Source organism: Protopterus annectens, chromosome 17.part0, assembly GCF_019279795.1.
Source record: "Protopterus annectens isolate FY-2018-M chromosome 17.part0, PAN1.0, whole genome shotgun sequence".
NCBI lineage: Eukaryota > Metazoa > Chordata > Ceratodontiformes > Protopteridae > Protopterus > Protopterus annectens.
The window spans coordinates 240915570-240940898 of record NC_056751.1 but is presented as its reverse complement, the minus strand read 5'-3'; the positions used below and the strand labels follow the sequence as shown (position 1 = coordinate 240940898).

General features: G+C 43.0%; 1 protein-coding gene across 1 annotated transcript in view; it reads left to right on the top strand.

Moving 5' to 3' along the window:
* Positions 1–25329, top strand: part of DMXL1 (Dmx like 1) — a 2737735-nt gene that overhangs the window by 363516 nt on the left and 2348890 nt on the right. Inside the window, exon 7 of the mRNA XM_044059165.1 lies at positions 8939–9128. Coding sequence (XP_043915100.1) covers positions 8939–9128 — 190 coding nt within the window. The remainder of the gene's footprint in view (positions 1–8938; positions 9129–25329) is intronic.

Here is a 25329-nt window from a genome sequence, read left to right as displayed (position 1 = left end):
ACTGAAACTAATGTTTGGTAACAGCAATGATAGCGATGTAAGACAATTTAAAAAACCTAGCACTTTTACTCCTCCGAACAATCCTATAGTAGATGTATTTACTGATTTATGTGAACTGGAGATTTTTGATGCATTAAAGAGTGAAGAACATGTTAATTTTAGTAATGTAACCAGAAATAAATATAAAGCTGTAAAAAGTTTGGAGAATGATGAAAGTATCATAATAAAACCACCAGACAAAGGTGGGCCGATTTGTCATGATGAATAGATCAGATTATAACAGGAAGATGAAAGAAATGATGTTATGTAGTCCAATCTCGCCTACATTCTTACCCATGGGTTCATAGCCGAATGTCGGCTCCGACTCAGCCAAAACTTTTCTAGCTCGTAGTCTTTCTGTTGGCTGGGCTAAGATGGTATCCCATGCTGCACTGCTCCATATCCCAGATCTCATTTGCCACTCGTGTAGCTCGGACGTGGTCTCGCTCTTGGCTGTGGCTAAGTACCCTTTTTGCTTCATTTTTAGAGAATTGTTTGCAAACAAAAAGCTATTTTAATAGCTATTGCGTGTTCTGGTCTTGTATGGTGAAAAAGTTTTGTGTTTGATCGTTTTTTCTGTGGTATCCCACTAGCTGTTCCAACGGGCTAGGCCCGTTTCAGTTAGAGGACCTAGTCTGTCCCTTGCTTCCTTGTGTTTTATTTTTGTACAGGTCTAAAACCGTTTAAATTAGAGGTTTTAGTCTTCCCCTCCTGTGTTGTGCCTAAGGATCATTTTAGTTAGAGATCTTGAGGTTCTCATTTGTGGTAGTGTTTTTCCCACCTTGTGACTGTTTTACCGTTGCTACTGTTGTCAGTGTTTGTTGTCTTTGATGCTTTGTTGTAGCTAACTATGTCCAAAGATTCTAAGGAGCACAAGCCCTCGGGCTTCAAGAAATGCTCTAGGTGCAACTATAAAATGTCCATTACCGATGGACTTTCTGTCTGTGTGTATTGTCTGGGAGCAATCCATCTCCAGGAGTCGTGCAGTTTGTCATGCTTTTAGTCCGAGAGTTCTTCAGGAAAGGAAGAACAAGTTGATTTTGAAGGGACTTCTGAAACCCTCCTTCGAGGAGGGTCTGAAAACTGCTTCCAGCTCCCAAGATATAATCTTCGAAATCTAAAAAGAGATCTCCGGCTCCATCAGTCTCCTCGGAGCCACCGAAGAAAATAGCAAAGTCTGCTTCGACATCCTCAGGTCCATTGTCCTCGGGGCCACAGGAAGTGTCTGTTATGGAACCAGCATCGGCTTCAATCATTTTGGAACCTATTCGGAGCCAATCGCCTAGCATTAGGCCAGCATCACCTCCTCGCAGGTCTCTTTCGGAGAGGAGGTCTTGATCTCCCTCTCTATCCTTTAAATCCTGCAGGACCTTATCAGATGTGGACTTTGATAGTGGTGCAGAGACTCCCTCAGTCACTGGTTTTGGCAAAATTGTTCTCTGCTCTGGAGCCCATCCTTCACCCTGCTTCGATACTTCCTCCTCCGAGCGTATCTCAGCTTTCGGAGCTGGAGTGCTCGGCTCCGTGTGATGTCCCTAGGTTGGTTCCGACAGCCCCTCCTGGCTTATCGGTGCTGACATCAGCTCCGACCCCGTCGGCACCGTCCACAAGATTCAGGACTCAGGATTCTTCGGTCGGACCCGAGGGAGAGGCTTCAGGACACCTATCGGCTCCTAGTCTCCCTCTCGGTGCTTCGGCATGAGGAAGTCCGACTCCTGTTGTGGTTTCAGAGGCTAGTCGCTCCTTGGACTCAGGGGGACCAGTCTTTGAGGCCATGCAGAGTGCGCTGGCCAGGTCGTCAGCGGCATCATGCAGGTCAGTCACTATGTCCCCTACTACACTGGTGCAGGTCTCTGATCACCATATATCTCTAGACAGCGGAGCCCCAAGGCATCAGGATACCCCCATGAGGGGTTCCCACATTTCTGAGGGCCCCTCAGAGTCCTTGCCTGAGGAGCCACCCAGAAAGAAGACGTGCAAGAGGAAGCACATAGATTCCCAGGATGAGTCTCTCACATCAGACACCGACCTCAAGGAATCTGAGGGGTCCCCCAAGTCATCCTCTGAGGATGTTTCTTTCTTTGACATCCTAGAGATTTTGAAACAGAGGTGACTGGCCATCCAAAGCCCCACTCCAAGGAGGAGTCTGTCTTCCCTAAGGCCTTTGGTGCCCAGCCCTCTGCCTCCTGGGTATCTCCACCCTTCGAGCTTCTAGATTTGGTCTGTCGAAGGGTGTGGGAGACCCCTGACTCTGTGGAACCAGTCCCCAGGAGACCCAATAAATTTTTGTCTGCTCCTCCTGGTAAGGAATTTCTGTCCAAAGGAGTCCCTGTGGATGCCATGGTGGTGGCAGCGGCCACTCAGAAGGAATTGGCCGAGACTTCTTCCACCGTCCATCCTCCTAACAAGGAGTCTAGGACCATGGACCGGTACGGGAAGCGTACCCTTGCTTCAGCAACCTTTACCTTATGGTCACTGAATTATTTATCTCACTTTACACTGCTCCAGAGAGATCTCCTCAAGGAGCTCGGAGATACTCTCACGGGTAATGTTTCTGAGGCGGTGACCCAGACGGTCAATGCTCAGATGTCTACCCTGAATTCCATCGTTAACTCCTCCATGAGGCTGATCTCATATGCAGCCGATGGACCGAATTGGGCAGCAAGCTCGGGAGTTGCTCTTAGGAGACGGGCCTAGATGCGCCTTTGTCATTTTGCGGAGGCCTTCAAGTCTTCATTCACTGATGCCTCTTTCGATGGTTCCTCTTTGTTCGGTACCAAGGTGAAAGACACCCTCACCAGGTGCGAGCAGGAGGGAAAAACTCTGCTGCAGGAGTCTGTTTTTCCCTTCCCTCTAGGTCTTATCCCAAGGCCCAGAGAGGGGTGGCAAAATGTGGTTCAAGAAATCACAGAAGTTTTTTCCCGGTGCACAAGGTGAGCCCCCCTCCAGAGGCAGAGGAGGGGGTGGTTATTCAGGGAGACGCCACCCTAGAGGCAGAGGAGGCCCCCGCAACTTGGAAGACCGCGATTCCTTTTGTGGTTCTCCCTAACGCCACTCCTGATGGGAGGCCCAACTGTGTGTTTCCGGAGCCAGTCGGGGGTCGAATGTCGTTATACCTGGAGGCCTGGCAAAATATTAGCCAGGACCAATGGGTTCTACAAATAATTTCCGGAGGATATGTCATCCCCTTCTCATCAGATCCCCCTTCCAATCAAGAAAATCCCAGATGTTCCACCCAGTCAAAGGGATTACACAGCTGCAGAAGTTTCAAAGCTGTTAGATAAAGGAGCCATCCAACATGTCCCCTCAGACCAGATTGGATTAGGGACTTAAGATTCTTTTTGGTGCCTAAAAGGACATGGGACCCGAGACCCATATTAGATCTTAGCCAACTGAACACCCACATGCAAAAGTCCAAGATGTCCTTCAAGGATGCATCTGCAGTCCTAACAAATGGGTTGTCCTGGCTTCAGGCAGCCCTTCGGTCGGCCGGATTCCAAAGTCTGGGTCTGGCCTCGGCTGATGTCGCACTTCACCCGACGTCATAGCTGCAGTTCTGCGGGTTGAGACGTCAGGGATTCCAAGTATTTCCATATCTGGACGATTGGCTCCTTACTGCCACCACCAGGCATCTACTAATTCAGACCAGGGCCACTGCTATAAACCTATGTCAACAGCTGGGCATCACGTTGAACTGGGAAAAATCTGCCTTGTTGCCCTCACAGCGTGTCATTTTTATAGGTGCACAACTAGACACCATCCTCATGCGGGCGTTTCTACCACAGGAAAGAATCAGAGTCCTACAACAACAAGTTCATGCCTTGCTCTCCCTGAGAAGAGCAAAGGCAAGATGGTTCCTCCAGCTATTGGGGACAATGGCTGCGACGATTGTTAGTCCCTCTGGCAAGGTTACATATGAGACTCCTTCAGTGGCTACTTTTTGCCCAGTGGTTTCTCCGTCTTCCACTTTCTTACCCTATTCTTCTCACGGACTGGTGCAAACAGGATCTCAGTTGGTGGCTTTGCACCGACGACCTGAATGCAGGAATGCCCTTCGTTTCTGTGCCCCCTATTGCCACGGTGACCACGGATGCTTTCCCAGATGGGGTAGCGGGGAATTATCTAGGCAGGACAGTCCAAGGCACGTGGCAAGAGCATGACATGCATCTGCATATCAGTGTCCTGGAGATGAGAGCTGTGTTACTAGCATTGCAAGCACTTCAGAGTTTTCTTCCTCTCTGGACTATTGCAATCCACTCAATGTCAGTGGTGTGGTATCTGAACAAGCAGGGAGGAACCAAGTCCTATCCCCTTTGCAGAGAGGCCATGCGAGTGTGGCAGTGGGCAGTGTCTTCCCAACGTTTTCTGATGGCAACGCACATTCCGGGGAAGTCCAATGTGATCGCAGACAGGCTAAGCAGAGCTATTCTGATGCCTTACGAGTGGTCCCTGAACTGTCAAGTTGCAGAACAGATCTTCCGCAGGTGGGGTCAGCCTTGCTGCGACCTCTTTGCCAGCCCCCTCAATGCCAAATGCAGCAGCTACTTCATGTTGATCCCCCCTCAGGGGGAGTCACCCAGGGGATGCTCTAGTCCATGATTGGCCCACCAGTCTACTATATGCCTTCCCTCTGGTTCCCTTGCTGTCAAAGGTTATTCAGAAAGCACAAGCCTTGGGAAGCAGGATGATTCTGATTGCTCTACACTGGCCTCGTCAAATTTGGTTCCCCTTTCTCCATCCTTATCTCATGGACGCTCCTTGGATTCTGGACCCACAGCCAAACTTACTGACACACGTCAGGGCAGTTCCATCCCTCTCTTTGGACCCTCCGGTTGACGACCTGGCTATTCCACTTCTGTCATTAGTTAGGCTTCATCATTTATCACCGGGGGGGCGGGGTGGTTCATATTTTATCTTCCTCTCATAAGCCCTCCACCAGGAAGATTTACTACAGTAAATGGAAGAGGTTTTCAATCTGGGCTCATACCCAAAAGATTGTCCCTTACACGACTCCAATTTTGTCTGTATTGGAGTTCTTGTCTATGCTCTTCAACCAGGGTTCAGCGGCCGCAACCATTAAAGTCCAATTGGTGGCGATTTCTACCTTTCATGTCGCAAACAAACCTAGTCTGATGGCTCATAGACTCTGTAAGGCTTTTCTGAATGGCACTCTGTTACTTCGTCCTCCGGTATCGGAACCTGTCATGCCTTGGGATTTAAACTTTGTTCTACAGGCTCTTACTTCACCCCCTTTGAGCCTGCAGCCACTTGTGATTTAAAATTCTTAACTTGGAAGACTGTCTTTTTAGTAGCCATCACATCTGCCAGATGCGTTTCAGAGCTTCAAGCCTTATTAATCAAACCCCCTTATTTGATTTTTAATAAGGACAGGGTTTCTCTCAAACCCAACCCTTCCTTTCTTCCCAAAGTGGCGTCAATTAGTAACCTTAATCAATCTATTGAGTTGCCAATGTTTTTTCCCCAGTTCTCCAACAAGGCAGAATTTAAATTTCATCAATTGGATGTACACAGACGATTACGTTTTTATCTGCACAGAACCAAAGCCCTCAGAAAATCTGATCAGCTGTTTGTTTCCTTTTCGGAAAACAGAATTGGGTCTCCTATCTCCAAAATTACGCTGTCCAGGTGGATCTCCAGTTGCATTTCGTTCATTTATTCCTCAGGGGGTAAAGATTTACCATTCCCGGTGAAGGCTCACTCTACTCTGTCTGTATCTACATCTACAGCCTATTAGGCCAGATTGTCTATGGATGATATTTGTGTGCTGCGGCTACTTGGGCATCTCCTCACACCTTTGTTACTCATTACAAGTTGGATGTGGTATCTAGGGGCAGGTCTTCTTTGGTTCCACAGTGCTCAGGAGTATTTTCCACTCAGCCTCCCAGGATTTAGGTGCTAGGGACGCTGTCCCATGGGTAATAATGTAGGCGAGATTGGACTACATAACATCAAGAAGTTATGTACCCACCATAACGTTCGATGTATGTAGTCCATCTCGCCTCACATTCTTACTTACCCCCTCCTCCTTCCCCCTTCCTGGAGGATCTGGAGGTTAGGTCTGGTTTCAGAGCTACCTTCATTCTTGGTTTGTTCTTCCGTTCCTTGGGTGTTATGCATGAAGAATGAGTGTTGGTGTTCGCAGCAGACTAGATCTGGGGATATGGAGCAGTGCAGCATGGGATACCATCTTAGCCCAGCCAATAGAAAGACTTCGAGCTAGAAATATTTTGGCCGAGTCGGAGCTGACATTCGGTTCCGAACCCATGGGTAAGAATGTGAGGCGAGATGGACTACATACATCGAACGTTATGGTGAGTACAGAACTTCTTGTTAAATGACACAAATACGTGTGAAGCTATAAATATACAAACAATGAATATGTTATTGGCAAAATTGGAGGGGGTATTACACGATTGTTTATTGAATAATTGGATAACAGCAGAGCTACAAGATTATTTTAAGGTTCTGATCCCCTTAATCCTATCATTCAGGGAATCCCCAAGGTACATAAAGATCCTTTGTCACTGCCATTGAGACCGATAGTAGCGGGGAGAAATTGGGCAACAGAACCCATTTCAGTATATGTAGAGAAGTCTCTGAGACCTATAGTGGACAGCAATAATAGCATTTTGAAAGACTAGATGGTTCTTGAGTGAGTTGTACACATTTATAGATAATGTACAGAATATTAATGACTCTGTATTATTGGTTACCTTAGATTTTCATTCTCTGTTTACCTCCATACCAAATGAGATAGGCATAGAAATGCTTAGAAAATCTTATCTAACTATGGAAGGGACTTATAAGGGCACACAAATTGAATTACTTTGCCTATTACTGGAACAAGTGTTAATAAATAACATCAAGCTTTTTGACCACCCTTTGTATTTACAAAAAGGAGGGGTAGCCATGGGGATTTATGCCAATCTATTCATGGCTATGCGGGAGAAGAATACTATACTGAATAGCACTTGGCATCAAGTCATTTTTTACAAGCGTTTTGTAGATTACCTTTTCCTGATATGGCAAGGCAATGAGGAAGAACTAAGAACTTTCCATATTGAGATAAATAATAGTACTACATTTTTAAAGTTTGATCTAAACTTTTCCAATAATGAAATCAAATTTTTAGACATCAAAGTACTTCAATCCGTGGAAGGAGAATTCTCAACCAGAATATAAGATTGCAATAGAAATTCCCTTTTACATAAAAACGGCATGCACCACAAACACATTTTTAAAAATGTAGTAAGAGGGCAGGTGCTAAGGGCCTCTAGATTAACAGTAAAGGATGAAGTTTATATGAAGGAGGTAGAGAATCTTGTAGAGAGATTTAAAGAAAGGGGATATCTAGAGAATGATATAGCAGACACGCTAGAAGAGGTCAAAGCCTTAAGGATGATGGCAGTTGGACCTTATTTTTCAAGAAATGAAGAAACACAACTTCAACTAAGAAAAATGTAGTGCATATTCCAACTCAATACTCAAGCAATGTTCAAGTAGTAACCAATATAATAGAGGCATTGGTCGATAACTAACTTTTGACCCTACCATTAAGGAGATAGTGGGGGATCATCCAACTTTTTTATTCAAAAATAAAAAAAATCATTAAGACACCTTTGCTATACTAATAGAGATGGGGGATATATTGAGAGGAATACAAGAACTACACCTTCCACAAAATGTAATCAGTGCCAGTTCATCGATTCAAGTAATAAGTTTGAGCACCTGGACACTAAGAAAGTAAATTCAAGGTAACAGTGAAATGCAATAGCAAAAATGTGGTGTACTTTGCTGTTTGCAATGGCTGCTCTAATTTTTGCTTGGGTAAAACTAACAGGGAACTATGATTTAGAATACGTGAGCATCTTTTGAACATCAGGAATCTCACTCTAATGCTTTAGCAAAACATGTTTTTACACAAAGTATAACCCATATTTTCAGGTTCTTGGTCATAGAGAAGGTTACTGAAAATGAGAGGGGAGGGGGTATAATTAATAGGACAGAAACAAAAGACACGTTGGATAATAAGGTTACAAGCAAACAGGGGTAAAGGCCTGAATGATAGGGTGCACATCAGGCCAGTTTTAAGGAATAGATCTCTACACTAGTTTGGGTCGTTGAACCATATATAAAGTACAGATACACTGTGTATTTCACTGAAATAATAACAATATTCAAGTACATATATATTTTAGGGACAACACCATGTAAATTGAACTTTTATTATCAAATTTTATTTTTTAGATGTAGTTTATTCATGGTTAATAGTCATGATAGATATTGATAGATATTGTTTTTTATGTATTTATACAATATTTTCAATGTGTTTAAATAGGAAGGCTTTCTATAAATATTAGGAATGTGAATGTGTAGCTTTAAAGATTTAAACAGTGATTAATTGCTTATGAATTGTGATAGGCTCCAGAGTGTTAATAACAAATATATATGAAGCAATATATTAATGGCTGTGGAAGGTCTGAAGAAGTGGTGTCTCTACACCACGAAAGCACTCACCCAATAAAGTACTCGTTTTTTTTATATATTTGTGTTGGCTTCCCTGACCATTGGTTGGATATTTGGATGCTACAGTGGTGTTTTAAACAATTTGATTTCCACATCCAGAATCCATTCATTCAAGCCTTGACCTTACTTGTGATTTTATTAGAGGAAAGTTTAGTTTTAAGGAAGATATTAATTTAAGATGTTGATGTGGGTGGGCTGCATTTATCAGGTTTGTGAGGAAATGATGCTTACCGATTATAAATTCAAAAATGTGGCAATTGCATTTGACTTTGTGTTCTGTTTGACCAAGTGTGGAGCTGTTACAGTTTTGCAGTGCTAAAAATTAACATTGTTTTGCATTTTCACTTTTCAGGGGCTCAGTGTGCAATGTGTTACTGACATGCTGTAAAGATAATGTATGCCGACTCTGGGCAGAGACGTTATTACCAAGTGATAGCTTACTATCTGGAGACGGCCAGGGCCAATGGACAGAACCTGTTACTACCACAGATGGAGTTAAAAGACATGGCTTTAAGAAAGAACGCGTTCAGAGTACATTGGAGGTGAGTTAGGTTTTTAATTGTTTTTGTGTAATTTTAGTCTGTTCAGTCTTTGAACAGAACTGTGTAATTATTATTATTATTATTATTATTATTATTATTATTATTATTATTATTATTATTATTATTATTATGTCACCCTGACATAGATTGGTAGCTCTATATTCTCTATCCCAGATGTGAGGACAGCCTTTGGTAAGAGAATATTAATAACCAAGCTGAATTATGGGCTTCCCATTGTCAGCTGTCCCCACTTAAGAATGTGGCTTTTTTCCAGGTCCTTCAAAAAAAAAGTATTGACATGTATATTCCTCGTTTCATATTGAGGTGCTATTGGTCTCTGGAATGAACACAATGGCTCTATAGTTTTAAAATTTTCATTAACCATGTTGGCCATCTTATCCAGTGTGGAAGCTGAGAGAGAGGAGGTTGTTTGGTTCTTCTGTCTTTCATCTAAGCCTAAATTAGATGACCATGCATTTCTCACCTTATGTCATTGACCAGCAACTCTGCCCACAGTGAGAACTCTTCTAATCTCAAGGGCTTCAGGAATATTTTAAGAGCTTTTGTAAGAGTAGGTTGATCTGAAAGTGTGCATCAGTGATGAGGCACTGATAACAATTCTCATAATTTGATTTATGTTCTTGTCATTCAGTTGAATTGACCAGACCTTCTTACATGGCTCTTCAGCGATATATGTACAACTGAGAGTTAACTTTTAGAATGCTGGTTTTATTTAGTATGTCATAAATACAGTTCTTACATTTTTTCACAGTAATTCTGATTGTGTATTGATTTTTCTCTGACCTAAATCACTTACTATGTTCATCACATTGATCATGGGGGCTGTGACCTTAGCTATATAGGTTGTATCCAGCCAAGGATGTGACAGCCAGCCAGCTTCCAAACTCTCAGGGCACCTTCCACATGCTCAAACTGTCAGGCAGCTCAAGCTGAGCCGACTAAAAGACAAGTTTGGGTACGAAGCCCTTCAGAGCTTTACTGCTGCCAAACAGAGTACACTTCTCTGAGAATTTTGAGGATCGACAGTCGGGTTCTGCTTTTCTTTGCTGGGCAGATAAGTTCCCTTTGTGGTTAAAAAAAAAAGTTTTAATTTTCTCTGTTTTACTACTTTCCTCTTTATGAAAGATATTTTAAAGATAGGAGTATTGTGTTTTAACGTCTGTCTCAAGACTGTAACTTACTTTTAAAAGGAAAACTCATTTTTTTCTGTCTGTTTAAAAGTGGTGGGAAGTAACTGAAAACATTTTTTTCTGTAGAGAAATTGTTTTGCTTTTGTGGGACTGGCAAAGTGCTTTAAAGGACATTTTACTGTGTTTTTCATTCAAAATAGTGACTTTTAAAAACATGTTTTTACTGGCATTTGCTGCTTGTCTTCCCTGAGAAAGAAGAAAGATTTTTGGCTTGACCATGAAAAAAGCTGCTGGTCCCGTGGTGAGTTCTTCTTCTTCCAGCCACAAAAAGAAAAAGTTAAGTAAACAACCTTAGCTACAGGTGGCTAGAAATTTATGTCAGCCACAGGTGGATGACTGTTGTGGCAATTTGTTGTACCATAAATAACTCCTCTTTTACCCCCAGATCCCTGTGGTGTAGCATCTACAGCTACATCCTTTGTGGCTGTTGGGGTGCCGTCAGTGGGAAAGGGATAGCCACTGTTGTCGGTTCTGGGAGAGGTAACATAGTCCTGTTGCGTGAGAATACTGTGCCCATCCTCGGGAAAGCTGTTGCTGCCGTTAACACTGTTGGCTCCATTCTTCTTGTCAAAAAGAAACCGAAAACTAAACATGCATTTACTCCTCAATTTTCTTTGGACAGCAGTAGTTTACTGGGTTTGGCTTGGGGTTTATCTCAGACTATTGATCATTAATTGTAAAATGGTCAAAGAAAGGAAGATACCTCTCTTCCTGAAGAAATTTGTGATTCTGAATCTGAACAGGAAGATGAAGGGACAGATAAAAAAGGGTATTTTCTTCAGATTTCTGATTCTGACACAATGACTGCTGGGTCTGCAGGGGGGTTCTTGAACAAGAACTGGGCATCCTGGTGAACCTTGTGAATCCTATCAGGATGTTTGGATGCTGGGGGCTGAGAATCTGAAGTCTGAGATGCAGCCTGAAAGGCATCATTAAAGGCTGGAAGCACAGGAGGGACTGCAGATGGAGAAGGCTGGTCCACCTGTAAGAGTTCAAAATACCTCTTTTTAGTCTCAAACATCAGAGACCTGCCATTTAAAATGTTCTTTCATAAATTAAAAAAGCCCTTTGCTGGTACAAAAACCCAACGAAAATCAACAGAAACCAAAAACTGAAGGTACCAATGTAGATTAAATCATATATCCAATGCGAAACAAATATTGTAGTCCAGTGTAGTAAAATCACACAAGTAAAGTTTAATGGTAAGCGCTTTCACAATACAACTAAGGATTGCTTCATCAGACAGCTGAATAAAATTAGTGGTCAAATTTTAAAATGCATTGTTCACAGGACCCTCCTCCCATATAACAAATCAATTAGTCTTTACTCATAAAATGTGCCTAACCAAATGATAAAAAATGTGTAAAAAATATATACAAATAACATATTACTTATATAAAGCACAAAATATACATTATATAAAAGAAACATAGTGCAATGCGAGCATGTGTAAAAAGTGCATTCAAGGGCATTACCTAAGGGGGCGAGTTTTGATTATCGGTTTCAAGGGCACGGAGTCATTAAGACCCAGTCCCCTATGAGCTCCCAGTCTCAGTATCCATTCTGTCTCGGCGCATTCCATCCTATTAACAAAGTCCCCTTGTCTAACGTCTAACCTTTGTATGTGCAAAACTTGAAAAACAAAGGTATGCTCATCCCCCTTGGCCATAGTGTGTTTGGCCAAGGCACTATAATCCAATATTTTTCTGGTACAGTATACATGGTCACTTATACGTTCCCTAAGCCTCCTATTGGTTTTGCCTATATAATAACTAAAGCAGACCACACAATGGGCTAAATATACCACATTGGAGGTGTTACAGTCCGCTTGTACCCTCAGTTCCCAAAGATATCCTGATGTTCTTCATCTCACATTGCTGCAGTCCTTACTTATGGGTAGTCCGCTGTCCTCGGTCGGCCCGAATACCAAAGTATTAGGCTGACATCGGTCATGGGCGCCTAGATCTGACATCAGAGCGTCAGGGTATAAAGGCGCATGACCGACGTCATATCCTCAGTCTTTTTTGCCGCATGGTCCGATGCAGAAGCAGCGTTGCAAGTGCCGTTCGGCGTTCTGAAATTTTTCATTTTCGGAGTTTCAGACCGATACCAAGTTGGGCTAAGTACCCCGTTGGGGAATATTTTTGTTTTTTCTTGCCTCAGTTACTTACCGGATGTCAGAAAAAGTGAATAAAATTGTATTTCTTGTGGGAAACAGATACCGCATAGGGATTACCACTCGCTTTTGTATTCCTTGTTTGGGACCAGAGCACGACGTAGTCGGGTGTCGGTTTTGTGCTAGGTTTAATAAGCGCACTATAAAACGGAGGTTAGATTGTGCCAGGTTAGTCTTTGGCAAGAGGTGTAATTATAATATGCCGTCGGATGTTCCGACGCCTGCTTCTACTAAGAAGCGCAAAGACAAATCTTTAAAGCCTAGGCAGGATGATTCGTCCGTTACGGACGCCGGATTTTTAGAAACTACAGCTGAACAGATGGATCCGGCTGAAGTTTCTGTTGAGTCCCAGGGGGAAACTTTGATTTTACAAGATGTGGCCTCTCAGGAGGCAGGTCAGGCTGAAGGGGCCTCTCATGTTACTATTCTCCCTTCTATGCCTAAGGTGGTTAGGCCTTCTGTTACTGTTTCTAAGGCTCCTTCTAAGGGCAGGTCTGTTTTGCCTTCCTCTGGGGTCAGTTCTGGTTCTTCAGGGTCTGTGCCTAAAAAGCACATGCTTAAAATGGCAGAGGATTTGATTACTTTAATTAGAGGTTCTATGCCCCCTCCTGATAAGAGGCCCAGGATGGAGCCAGAGTTGGAAAGTTTGGAGCAGGCCTCAGATGATTCAGAGTCTTCTGCTGAAGCCATTGCCATTCAAGATTTCCCTCCTTATTCTGATTCTGATGCAGAGGATTCCACTCCTTCTGCTTCTCCTCCAGAGGATTTTTCATTTTCAGAAACTCTGCATTCCATGAGGGAGCATTTTAAATGGGAAGGACAGGATTACTCTGATTCACGGAAGAGACTTAGGGAGTTCTTGTTTTTACCACAGCATAGACCCTTAGCTATACCTCCAGTTTTGGATGTTGTTTCAGATGTTTTCTCGGAAGCTTCCCTTAATCCAGATTCTGTGCCTCCTGCCCCAGTTAAACCGGACAGGTATTACAGGGTGCCTGAGGCTCATAAATATCTGTATAAGAGTCCTAGGGCGGACCCAGAAACTATTAGTCAGGGGCCTAAGGGTGTTAGAGCCTCTGTTGTTAAGAATCCGGTTCCTCTGGATAAGGAAGCTAGAGCTTTGGATAGATGGGGTAAGAAGGTGTATACCTCTTCTACTTTAGCAATGAGAGCTTTGAACTGCCAGTTTCATATGTTGAAGTATCAAAATTTCCTCCTTTCTCAGCTAAGATCTAAAGTGGATGCTTTGGCAGAGGGCATAGAGTGTAAAGAATTGCAGGATTTAGTGCATGTTTCTGAACAGGTGGGTAAGCACTCTTTGCAATGTGGTTTTGATGCTTTACAGGCTTCTTCTAGGGTGGCTGCCACTGGTTCAGTTATTCGTAGACACGCCTTGCTTAAGGATCAGAATTTGTCTGAGCATGTTAAGTCTAGAATTCTGGATGCCCCTTTACAGTCTGAAGTTTTGTTTGGTCCTCCTGTGGAGTCAGTCTTAAAGAAAATGGAAGACAAGGCTAAGTCTATGCAGACTGTTAAAGATTTTTTGCAGGTACAACCTCCAAAGTTTAGTAGAAATTGGCCTACTAAGGGATGGACGTACCCTTCTTCTGATTCTCAGTCTAGGGGTAGATCTAGGCGTGGTAGGGGCAGAGCTCAGAGTACCTTCAGGCCGAGACAATGGAGTTCGCCTGCTCAATCTGCTGGTGAGGGCAGGGGCCAGTCCTTTCGTAAACAGGCCCAATGACCTGCATTTTCAGCTGCCAGATTCTTCTTGCCTGGCAGCTCCTTTGGGAGGAAAGTTGGCTCTTTTCAAGCAAAATTGGCATTTAGTCACCCAGGACAAATGGGTGTTGGACATTATAAACCGAGGTTACAAGTTCTATTTCCATACCATGCCTCCTTTCAAAGGCATGCCAGACGTCCCTCCTTGGCAAAGGATAGAGGCTCACAAACAAATTTCTTTACTTCTTCAAATAGGAGCTATACAGCCAGTTCCTCTGTCAGAAGTGGGCCTAGGATTTTATTCTCGCCTGTTTCTAGTTCCAAAGAAAGGAAATACGTGGAGACCAATTTTGGATTTGTCTATCCTCAACACTTACCTGGACATTCCAAAGTTCAAGATGCTGACTTTACAACAACTTTTACCTCTGTTGGGAAAAGATCACTGGATGGTTACTCTGGATCTCAAAGAGGCTTACCTTCATGTTCCTATCAGGCCCAGTTGCAGGAGGTACCTGCGTTTTCGGGCTGTAAATTTACATTATCAGTTCTCTGCATTGCCCTTTGGCTTATCTACTGCGCCCAGAGTGTTCACAAAGGTTCTGGCTCCAGTGATAGCCTTTTCAGACTAAGAGGAATACAGATTTATCCTTATTTGGACGATTGCCTGATTATTGCACAAGAAAAGGACGAACTTCTTCATCATCTACAGTATGTGATGGCAGTGTTAAGATGCCTAGGGTATTCTGTGAACGAAACAAAGTCCAGTCTAGTACCCTCTCAGGACATGTGCTTTCTGGGTGTGAGACTGAATACAGCTTCCCAGATGGCATTTTTGACCCCGGACAAACAAAGAAGCCTTTCTCTTTATTTCCATCAAATGTCTCTACGGTCCAGGCTGACTGCAAGGACAGTCCTTCAAGCCTTGGGGTTCATGGCATCTTGTATTCTGGTGCTTCCCAATGCCAAATTGCATATGAGGAAGCTTCAATGGTATCTCAAAATGTATGGACACAGCACTGCCAAGATCTAGACACTGTCATTCAGATAATACCTTGCATTCAGAAGGAGTTTTTGTGGTGGGCTCAGGAATGTCACCTAAACAAGGGACTCTCTGTGACCCGGCCAGAGGCGAGTCAGATTCTAACGACAGATGCCTCGGACAAGGCTTGGGGAGCACACCTCAATGGAAAATGGGTGCAAAACACGTGGCCTGTCAAACTCCAACATTTGCATATCAACTTGAAGGAAATGTTAGCAGTCCAGTTTGCATTGATGGCTTTCAAAGATTTACTTCACCCAGGGCAGGTGTTGATTCAAACAGACAACACTACTGTCATGTGGTACATCAACAAGCAAGGGGAACCCATTCTTACCCTCTTTGCAGGCAAGCGATGATTTTGTGGGAAACTGCTCTCAATCTACACCTCAATCTTCAGGCAAGGTTTCTACCAGGAGCACAGAACTCCTTAGCAGATGTGTTGAGCAGACAAATAGTGGATCCTCACGAGTGGAAATTGGATCCTCATGTATTTCAAAAGTTGACAGTGTTATGGGGAACTCCAGACATAGATCTGTTCGCTTCTCCACTAAATTACCAGTTGCCAAAGTTTTGCACAAAAAGGTTTCATCACACAGCTTGGAAGGTGGACGCTCTATCATTCAGTTGGAACAATCTGCATGTATATGCCTTTCCACCTCTGCCTCTTTTTCCCAAGGTACTTTTGAAGGCCAGACAAGACGAGCCAACCATGATTTTGATAGCGCCGGATTGGCCTCGACAACACTGGTACCCACTACTGAGGAGTTTAGTACGAGAACCTCCATGGCCTCTGCCTTTGATTCCGCACCTTTTGTCACAAGAGGACAATCACTTCCTCAATGTCAAGATTCAGTCTCTGCATCTAACAGCCTGGCATATTCTATTTTAGACTCTGGAGGGTCTCAGCTTCCACAACAAGTTTTGAATGTTATTTTGGAGGCCAGGAGGCCTAGTACCAGGAAAGTTTATGCTGATAAATGGAGGAGATTTTTTATTTGGAGCAAAGGAAAGGACTTTGATGTCTCCAAACCTGATTTAAGTGTTGCTCTTCAATATCTTACTGAGTTATTGGACAAGGGTTTGTCTTTCTCCTCGATAAAGGTCCATGCTGCAGCCATTTCTGCTCACTATGATTGTGACCCTCCTTTATTCTCTCATCCTTTGTTTAAGCAATTTCTTAGAGGGGCAAAGAATATAAGACCCCCACGTAGAGCTCCTACTCCTGCTTGGGGATCTCAATTTTGTGTTGGAAAAACTTACTCTACAACCTTTTGAGCCTGCAGCTACTGCTGAGTTAAAGTATTTGTCATGGAAAACTGCTTTTTTGTTGGCCGTTACCTCTGCAAGAAGGGTTTCTGAATTACAGGCCCTCATGGCAGTGGAGCCTTTCCTGATTTTTCATAAGGATAGGGTATCTTTGCATACTAATCCTTCCTTTATGCCTAAAGTGGTTTCTAGTGTGGCCTTAAACCAAACTATTCCTTTGCCTACTTTTTATGCAAACCCCCAAAATAACGGGGAGAAAATTTTGCATACTTTGGATATTCACAGGCAGTTGCGTTATTATTTGAGCAGAACCAAGGAGTTCAGACAGTCTCAGCAGTTGTTTGTTTCTTTTGCTTTGGGTTCACAGGGTAAACCTGTTTCAAAACAAACTATTTCTAAATGGATTGGGTTTTGTATTTCTTTCTGTTATTCCCATCATGGTAAGGAGATTCCTGCTGGAATCAGGCCTCATTCCACTAGGGCTACTGCTACTTCTACGGCCTTTCTAAGGGGGGTAGCTACAAAGGACATTTTGGAGGCAGCTACTTGGAGTTCCGTGCATACTTTTTCTAAACATTACCACCTTCCTCTTTATTCTAAATCTAGGGCTGGATTTGCCACTGCAATTTTACAGGGCATTTTGGCAGCCCCTAATGCTTTATGATTTTTACCAACCTCCCTTTCCCGTTGCTTTGGGATTCTACCCATAAGTAAGGACTGCAGCAATGTGAGATGAAGAACATAGTACAGTTTTGTACCTACCATAAATGTAGATGTTCGAAGATCCACATTGCTGCAGTCCAATTTACCCTCCCTCCTTCCCCACTGTAGTTTGACATGATGCTATGCTTCAGGTGATGGTTGTTGTTGGGCATGTTTTTGGGAGGTATTCTGTTTTTGGCTGTGGCCTTTCTGGTTTGGCCTTCTGACATCTGGGGCAAGAAAAGACTGAGGATATGACATCGGTCATGCGCCTTTATACCCTGACGCTGTGATGTCAGATCTAGGCGCCCATGACCGACGTCAGCCTAATACTTTGGTATTCGGGCCGACCGAGGACAGCGGACTACCCATAAGTAAGGACTGCAGCAATGTGGATCTTCGAACATCTACATTTATGGTAGGTACAAAACTGTACTTTTCTGGGTGCCTAAAATATCTAGACTGATCTATGAAAAGACACTGAGCACAAGACCCACACTTGCTTGTTCCAAATGGATCAATCTGCAGGGTGGTCTGGTCTCTAGGATAGCAGAGTTGTTGTTTAAGGCTTCTCATGTTTTTAAAAGCAAACTTTGGTCTAGTTCCCACTAGCTCCCTTGTCTTATCATCCACTAATAGAATATGCCAGTTTTTCTCTATTAAATTTTATACCATGCAAAATTGGCAGCATAGGGTATAACCATGGGCACCAAACCTGCCCCAACATGATCACTAGCTATATGATCAACAGCCAATGGTGGAGGGGAAAAATAAGGTTTGGCTCTCCATTTCCTGTCTTGTTGAACCTTGAGGCATGCTTTTTCTATATCTCGTTCGTTGTATCCTCTCTACTGGAAACTTTATTTTAAGCTATTCAGCTCCGTAGTATAATCCATCTCCTCACAGCATAAATGGGACAACCTCATTGACTGTCCCTCGATAATATTTGAAGACATGAGGTGCATGCATGCTCTTACGATGCAAATAAGCCGGACAATAACATGGCTTCCTGTGTAACTTTGTGCTCCGTTGATTGTTGCACTTAAACACAGTCACATCTAGGTAGTCAGTACTACTGGTAGAATAGTTGATAGTAAATTTCAGAAAGCTTTCTGTAGTGTTAATATGGTTATAAAACCTGTTCAGACTTTGCTCCTCACCTTGCCAACCAATAAAGAGATCATCCACAAACAGTCTATAAAATACGATATGTGGATTGTCTACCAAATGTTCTTGTTCCCACTCCACCATTACCAGATTAGCGTAAGTGTTGGCGCTGCTGGTGCCCATGGCTATCCCCGCTTTCTGCCAATAGCGGGTATCCTCAAACAAGAAAAAGTTATGTTCTAAAACCAGCTCAAGAAGTAAACCTAAAAAAAAATCTATCTTCTCCATTGTAAACTTTCCTTGTTTAATCAAAAGGGATTTAACCCTAGCTATCCCTTGGTCGTTGGGTATGCTAGTAAAAAGGGAGACCACATCAAGTGTTGCTAACATTTTTAACTCAACAGGTTTCAGTTATTGAATAACTTTATATAAATCCCTAAGAAAATGCTCAGTGTCCTTTAATACTTGTGGAAAGTCAAGCAAAGCTCTCCTCAATTCATGTTCTGGATAAATGGAAATTGGCTCAGTTAACCACCCAGCACCAGCTACAACTGGTCTAAATTTAGGTTTCTGAGGGTCTTTATATATTTTAGGTAGGCCATGTAAACGGGGGAATCAAGGGTTTTTCCACTCACAAATATTGAAGTAAAGTGTTGTCTATTAATCCCATATTCTTAATTTCCTGTAAAGTGTTAAAAATTTCTCTGGACATACTGTCTTTTTTTTTCTAAGTCTACTTTTTCATATGTATTATCATCAGTTAACATTTCACGCATCATGAACAAGTAATACTCTGAATTCAAAATCACCACAGGGCCCTCCCTTATCGGCAGGACGAATAACTATCTGCTTCTTAGATTGTAAATCTTTCATAGCTTGCCTTTCTAATGCTGTTAGATTGTTACTACTTTTCATAAAATCTGTAGCATATACATCTTTCTCACATGCTTTCAAAAAGATTTCTAAGGTAGCAGGCAAAACAGGTACATATGTACTTTTTCTCTTGTGTACTTTGTTTTCATGAACAGATAGACATTCAGAAAACTGCTGTTTCAAAGCTACATTACATACATATAGACGTATAGCTATTAATAAGTCACTAACATTAATGTCCATGGAAGGAATAAAATTCAAACCTTTATTTAAAAGCATAACTTCAGCTTCACTGAGGGTATAGTCTGAGATGTTCCATACTAGTCCACCTGAGTATACCCCCACATCTTTAAAGTGGCGCGATAATACATATGAAAAAGTAGACTTCGAAAAAATAGTATTTCCAGAGACATTTTTAACACTTTATTGGAAAGTAAGAATATGGGGTTAATAGACAACACTTTATTTCAATATTTGTGGGTGGAAAAACCCTTGAGTTAAAAATGTTAGCAACACTTGATGTGGTCTCCCTTTTTACTAGCATACCCAACGACCAGGGGATAGCTAGGGTTAAATCCCTTTTGATTAAACAAGAAAAGTTTACAATGGAGAAGAGATTGTTTTATGTTTACTTCTTGAGTTTGTTTTAGAACATAAACTTTTCTTGTTTGAGGATACCTGCTATTGGCTGAAAGTGGGGGTTGCCATGGGCACCAGCTGCACCAACACTTATGCTAATCTATTAATGGTGGAGTGGGAACAAGAACATTTGGTAGACAAATCCAAAAACCGTCTATAAAATACGATATGTGGATGATCTCTTTATTGGTTGGCAAGGTGTCGAGCAAAGTCTGAACATGTTTTATAACCATATTAATACTACAGAAAGCTTTCTGAAATTGACCATCAACTATTCAGTAGTATCGACTACCTAAATGTGACTGTGTTTAAGTGCAACAATCAACGGAGCACCAAGTTACACAGGAAGCCATGTTATTGTCCGGCTTATTTGCATCTTAAGAGCATGCATGCACCTCATGTCTTTTCAAATATTATCGAGGGACAGGCAATGAGGTTGTCCTGTTTATGCTGTGAGGAGATGGATTATACTACGGAGCTGAATAGCTTAAAAGAAAGTTTCCAGTAGAGAGGATACAACGAATGAGATATAGAAAAAGCATGCCTCTAGGTTCAACAGGACAGGAAATGGAGAGCCAAACCTTATTTTTCCCCTCCAGCACCAGCTACAACTGGTCTAAATTTAGGTTTCTGAGGGTCTTTATATATTTTAGGAGGAAGCTACTACAAGATAGAGCAAAATCCTTAAAAGGTAAGACACCCTTGATCACTATAAGTAAAAAACTAAGAGCTCTCATAAAATCATCCAAAGCAAATTTTGAGAGAAAAATAGCTAAAGACTCAAAAGACAATCATAAGGCCTTCTTTAGCTATGTTAGAAACCTGGGAGGAAACTCCCAGATATGCTCAGAACTAGTTCAAAATGATGTGAAGATTACTGATCCTACAGACATTGCCAACATACTGGCTGACAGGTTCAGTGCAAACTCCCCTCCCCAAAGGAGAGATATCTATACCAAGCGATTGCAGCCCCCCAAACATCTCCAACGCCCAAGTGAGAACTGCTCTCTCCAAAGCAAAAAACACCAGCATCCATGGGACCTGATGGTGTCCCCGGCTGTGTGCTCCACGAACTCAACGAGGAATTAAACCCACAGCTAGGACAGCTGTTTAATCATAGTCTTACCTCTGGATACGCACTCCAGGAAGTGGCGCACTGCAACTGTGGTCCCACTTCACAAAGGCGGTGCCTCCACCGACCCTGGAAATTACCGGCCCATTAGCTTGACAAGCCTTATCAGCAAAGCCATGGAGAGGATCATAATGGACCTCATAAATAAAGACATAGGGAATTTGCAGACTTTGGATCCATCCCAGTTTGGCTTTGTCAAAGGTAGATCATGCCTTCTAAACTTGGTTGACTTTTTCGAAACAGTCACCAAAGCCATTGATGAGGGAAAGGCAGTCCATACAGCCTACCTCGATCTGGCGAAGGCCTTCGATACAATACCCCACTCGGGTATCATTGAAAAACTCATCAGCTTAAATGTTAACCCATACATCACAAGATGGGTTGCAAACTGGCTAAGTGACAGAACCCACAGGGTCAGAGTTGCTGGCGCCATGTCAGACTCAAAGCCTGTCACAAGTGGTGTACCACAGGGCTCAGTCCTGGGCCCACTCTTGTTTGGCATCTACTTTTCCGAAGTACAAGCAAACACAGGAGGGTTATGGCTGACAAAGTTTGCAGATGACTGCAAACTGGGCGCCATAGTAGAAAACACATCTGACACAGATATCCTTCAGAAGGGTCTCACAGAAACGGATAACTGGTGCCAGAGCCATGGCCTAAAGTTAAATGCCAAAAAATGCATAGTCATACCCTTCGGGGAAAAACAGGGTTACCCCTAGCTACCAAATAGGTGGCAATCCACTGAGCACAGAAGAAGTTATCAGGGACCTGGGGACCCAGGTTGATAGTAGTCTGTCATTCGACACCCATGTAGCTAAAGTAGTTAGGAAGACCTTCTACATTGCCCACCTTATCATGAAGGGATTCTCATCTAGATCAAAGGAGGTCATAGTCTCCCTATACTCATCATTCATCAGACCAATGATTGAGTACAATGCCCCGTTCGGAATGTATCTGACCCGACACTTGCAGCAGCTGGAGAGGCCACAAAAGTTCCTCACCAAAAGGATAAAGGGTCTCAAACATCTGTCCTATGCTGCCCGACTGAAAGAACTCCAGCTCTATTCAGTCGCTTACCGCTTGCTCAGAGGTGACCTTTGCCTAACATACAAGGCCATGTCAAACCCAGATTTGATGAATATGCTTCACCTCAAAAAATCTAGATCCGTCAGAGCCACAAGGGCGGGAGACTTAAACCTCGACACGGCTATTAATAGGACGTGCTGGAGGGATAGATTCATCACCCAGAGACTCCCTATGCTGTGGAATAAAATCCTGGTATATGTGAGGCAGAGCACCTCGCTGGCCTTGTTCGAGAGAAATCTTGACCAATGGATGGGAGATCACAGATATACCCCAGGGATTACCTCAGTGTCACTGCTCAACAGAGGCACAGCAAAATAATGGGTATAGTTCCCCATACTAAAGGGGTGGCGTAAGCCACAAAAATATGGGCTAGGCTTGTAAATGCCCTCGGGCAGATAGCCTAGTATGAGCCTATGAACCTATGAACCATTGGCTGTTGATCATATAGCTAGTGATCATGTTGGGGCAGGTTTGGTGCCCATGGTTATCCCCCATGCTGCCAATTTTGCATGGTATAAAAATTTAATAGAGAGAAGCTGGCATATTCTATTAGTGGATGATAAGACAAGGGAGTTAGTGGGAAATAGACCAAAGTTTGCTTTTAAAAACACGAGAAGCCTTAAACAACAACTCTGCTATCCTAGAGACCAGGCCACACTGCAGAATGATCCATTTGGAACACGCAAGTGTGGGTCTTGTGCTCAGTGTCTTTTCATAGATCAGTCTAGATTTTTTAGGCACCCAGAAACAGGCTATCTTTGGGAACTGAAGGTACGAGCGGACTGTAACAACTCCAATGTGGTATATTTAGCCCATTGTGTGGTCTGCTTTAGTTATTATGTAGGTAAGACCAATAGGAGGCTTAGGGAACGTATACGTGACCATGTATACTGTACCAGAAAAAGATTGGATTATAATGCCTTGGCCAGACACACTATGGCCAGGGGGATGAGCATACCTTTGTTTTTCAAGTTTTGCACACACAAAGGTTAGACGTTAGACAAGGGGACTTTGTTAATAGGACGGAATGCACCGAGATAGAATGGATATTGAGACTGGGAGCTCATAGGGGACTGGGTCTTAATGACTCCGTGCCGTTGTAACCGATGCTCAAAACTCGCCCCCTTAGGTAATGCCCTTGAATGCACTTTACACATGCTCGCATTGCACTATGTTTCTTTTATATAATGTATATTTTGTGCTTTATCTTAGTAATATGTTATTTGTATATATTTTTTACACATTTTTTATCATTTGGTTAGGCACATTTTATGAATAAAGACTAATTGATTTGTAATATGGGAGGGGGGTCCTTTCTGTGAACAATGCATTTTAATTGGTGTGTTTGTAATAGGACTCATTTTAAAATATGACCAGTAATTTTACTCAGTTGTCTGATGAAGCAATCCTTAGTTGTATTGTGAAAGCGCTTACCATAAAACTTTACTTGTGTGATTTTACGACACTGGACTACTATATTTGTTTTCGCATTGGATATATGATTTGATCTACATTGGTACCTTCAGTTTTTGGTTTCTGTTGATGTTCTTTCATAAGAGTAATGGTATCCCCAAAGGTGAATTTCTCCTCAGGAGATTCTGGGCTAATGGTATCCTCATCCTCAGGAGTAACAAAGTCCTTGGGAGGCTCACTTTGTGAAAAGTAAGTGAGGGATTCATCAGAAGAAGAGAGTTCTTCCTCTGACTCCTCCAAGGCCTGCACAGGCAGTAGGGAAGGCTGTGGCACCTGGGACTGCAGGGCCTGGAAGGCACTGAATAAATTCTGGGAAAAGGTTTCCCATCCAGGTGCTGGTTCTGTAACCCTGTGCTTTTCTTTTCGTTTCCTTTTAAGAGGAATTGTAGTAGTAGTGTGGGATCTAGTTCACCCTGTCGAAGGCCGACAGTATTGAAGCCGATATTGTTGGTACCAAAATGTCAAAAGCGAAAGTCTTTGCACGTGTAAATGGAAATCTCTGCAAGGGGAGGTTTCCATTTACTGCAATGTAGTGCGATCTCGGGAGTTGGTATATTTAAGTAGCGGGGGGGGTGTGGGGGGTGCGGGAGGTCTTGCCCCCTGCATAGAGCAATTTATTTATTTTATTTATTTATTTATTGCCGTTGGTTTACCAGGATAGTCCATTGGGCCATAAAGAACCCGTTTTCAATGGAGTCCTGGGGAGAAAAGCTCCATAACAGAAGATATTTTCAACATTTGTGTTCAGGGGAACATTTTGTTTGCTTCACAAATTTGTGTTATGTTTGGGCGTTTTTTTTTTTGTGTGTTCAATATTCGGGGGTTTCGACATTTTCATGTTGATTATTACGCTGTCGACAGTTTGAGTTTTCGACAGCGTAATATAAACGCGTAGTGTGTTTTGTAGCTGATGCCAGGGTGGATAGTAATTTTGGTAGTAGGCCCCTCTGACACCATGAGCCGTGTTTCCCCTTTGCCATCAGGGCCTGATGGCTGATCAGCCTCAGTGGACGTACTTAGTGTTTCTGCTGAACCGGCTTCCACCACACTTCCCAGTTCCAGCTGTGAAACTGACTTCTGATGAGACCTTGGGCTAACATCTGCCTCGAGAGTTTCACCGGACTCCTGAGGTGCAGCATGGGTGTCGGGCCTAACTTTTTTGGCCGCCTTCAGAGGCGGCTCATTGGAGGTACCTACACCACCTTCCATACCCAATGCAAAACGTCGGAGCCTTTGGTTTTCTCAGTATAACTTTAAAGCGGCCAGGCGGCTACGCAAAGTTTTAGGTGCAAAGGACTGGCAGATGTCACACGACTTACAATCATGGCCTTCCCCAAACAAAACGAAAACACTGATTGTGCATGTCCTTGTGTGGAATTTGTCTTCCACAAGCACACTTTCCCTTCCTAGCTGACATGTACATCTGGAAAACAAGGAGGGAGTATAACAAAAAAACCCAAAAGGGTACTTTTCTGTAGCAGACAGCTGAAGTCAGACAAGCAAACAAATTCCCCCAGCTGGTGATCAGAGGTCCTTAGGTCACTGTGGCAGAAAAGTTCTGGGTGGGGTATGTGCAGACGTCACTTTTATAGCCGACATCAGTTTATGGCTCTGACATGCAGCGTCGCACGTACCCCTCATCCTAAGACTTTGGTATACTGGTCGGATGTCCGATGCTGCAGGCAGCCACCTGACTACAATTATGAATACTGCAACATGGAAGGGAAGGACATCTAAGGTTATGGTAAGAAGTTCTTCATGTTTCACTGTTGCAG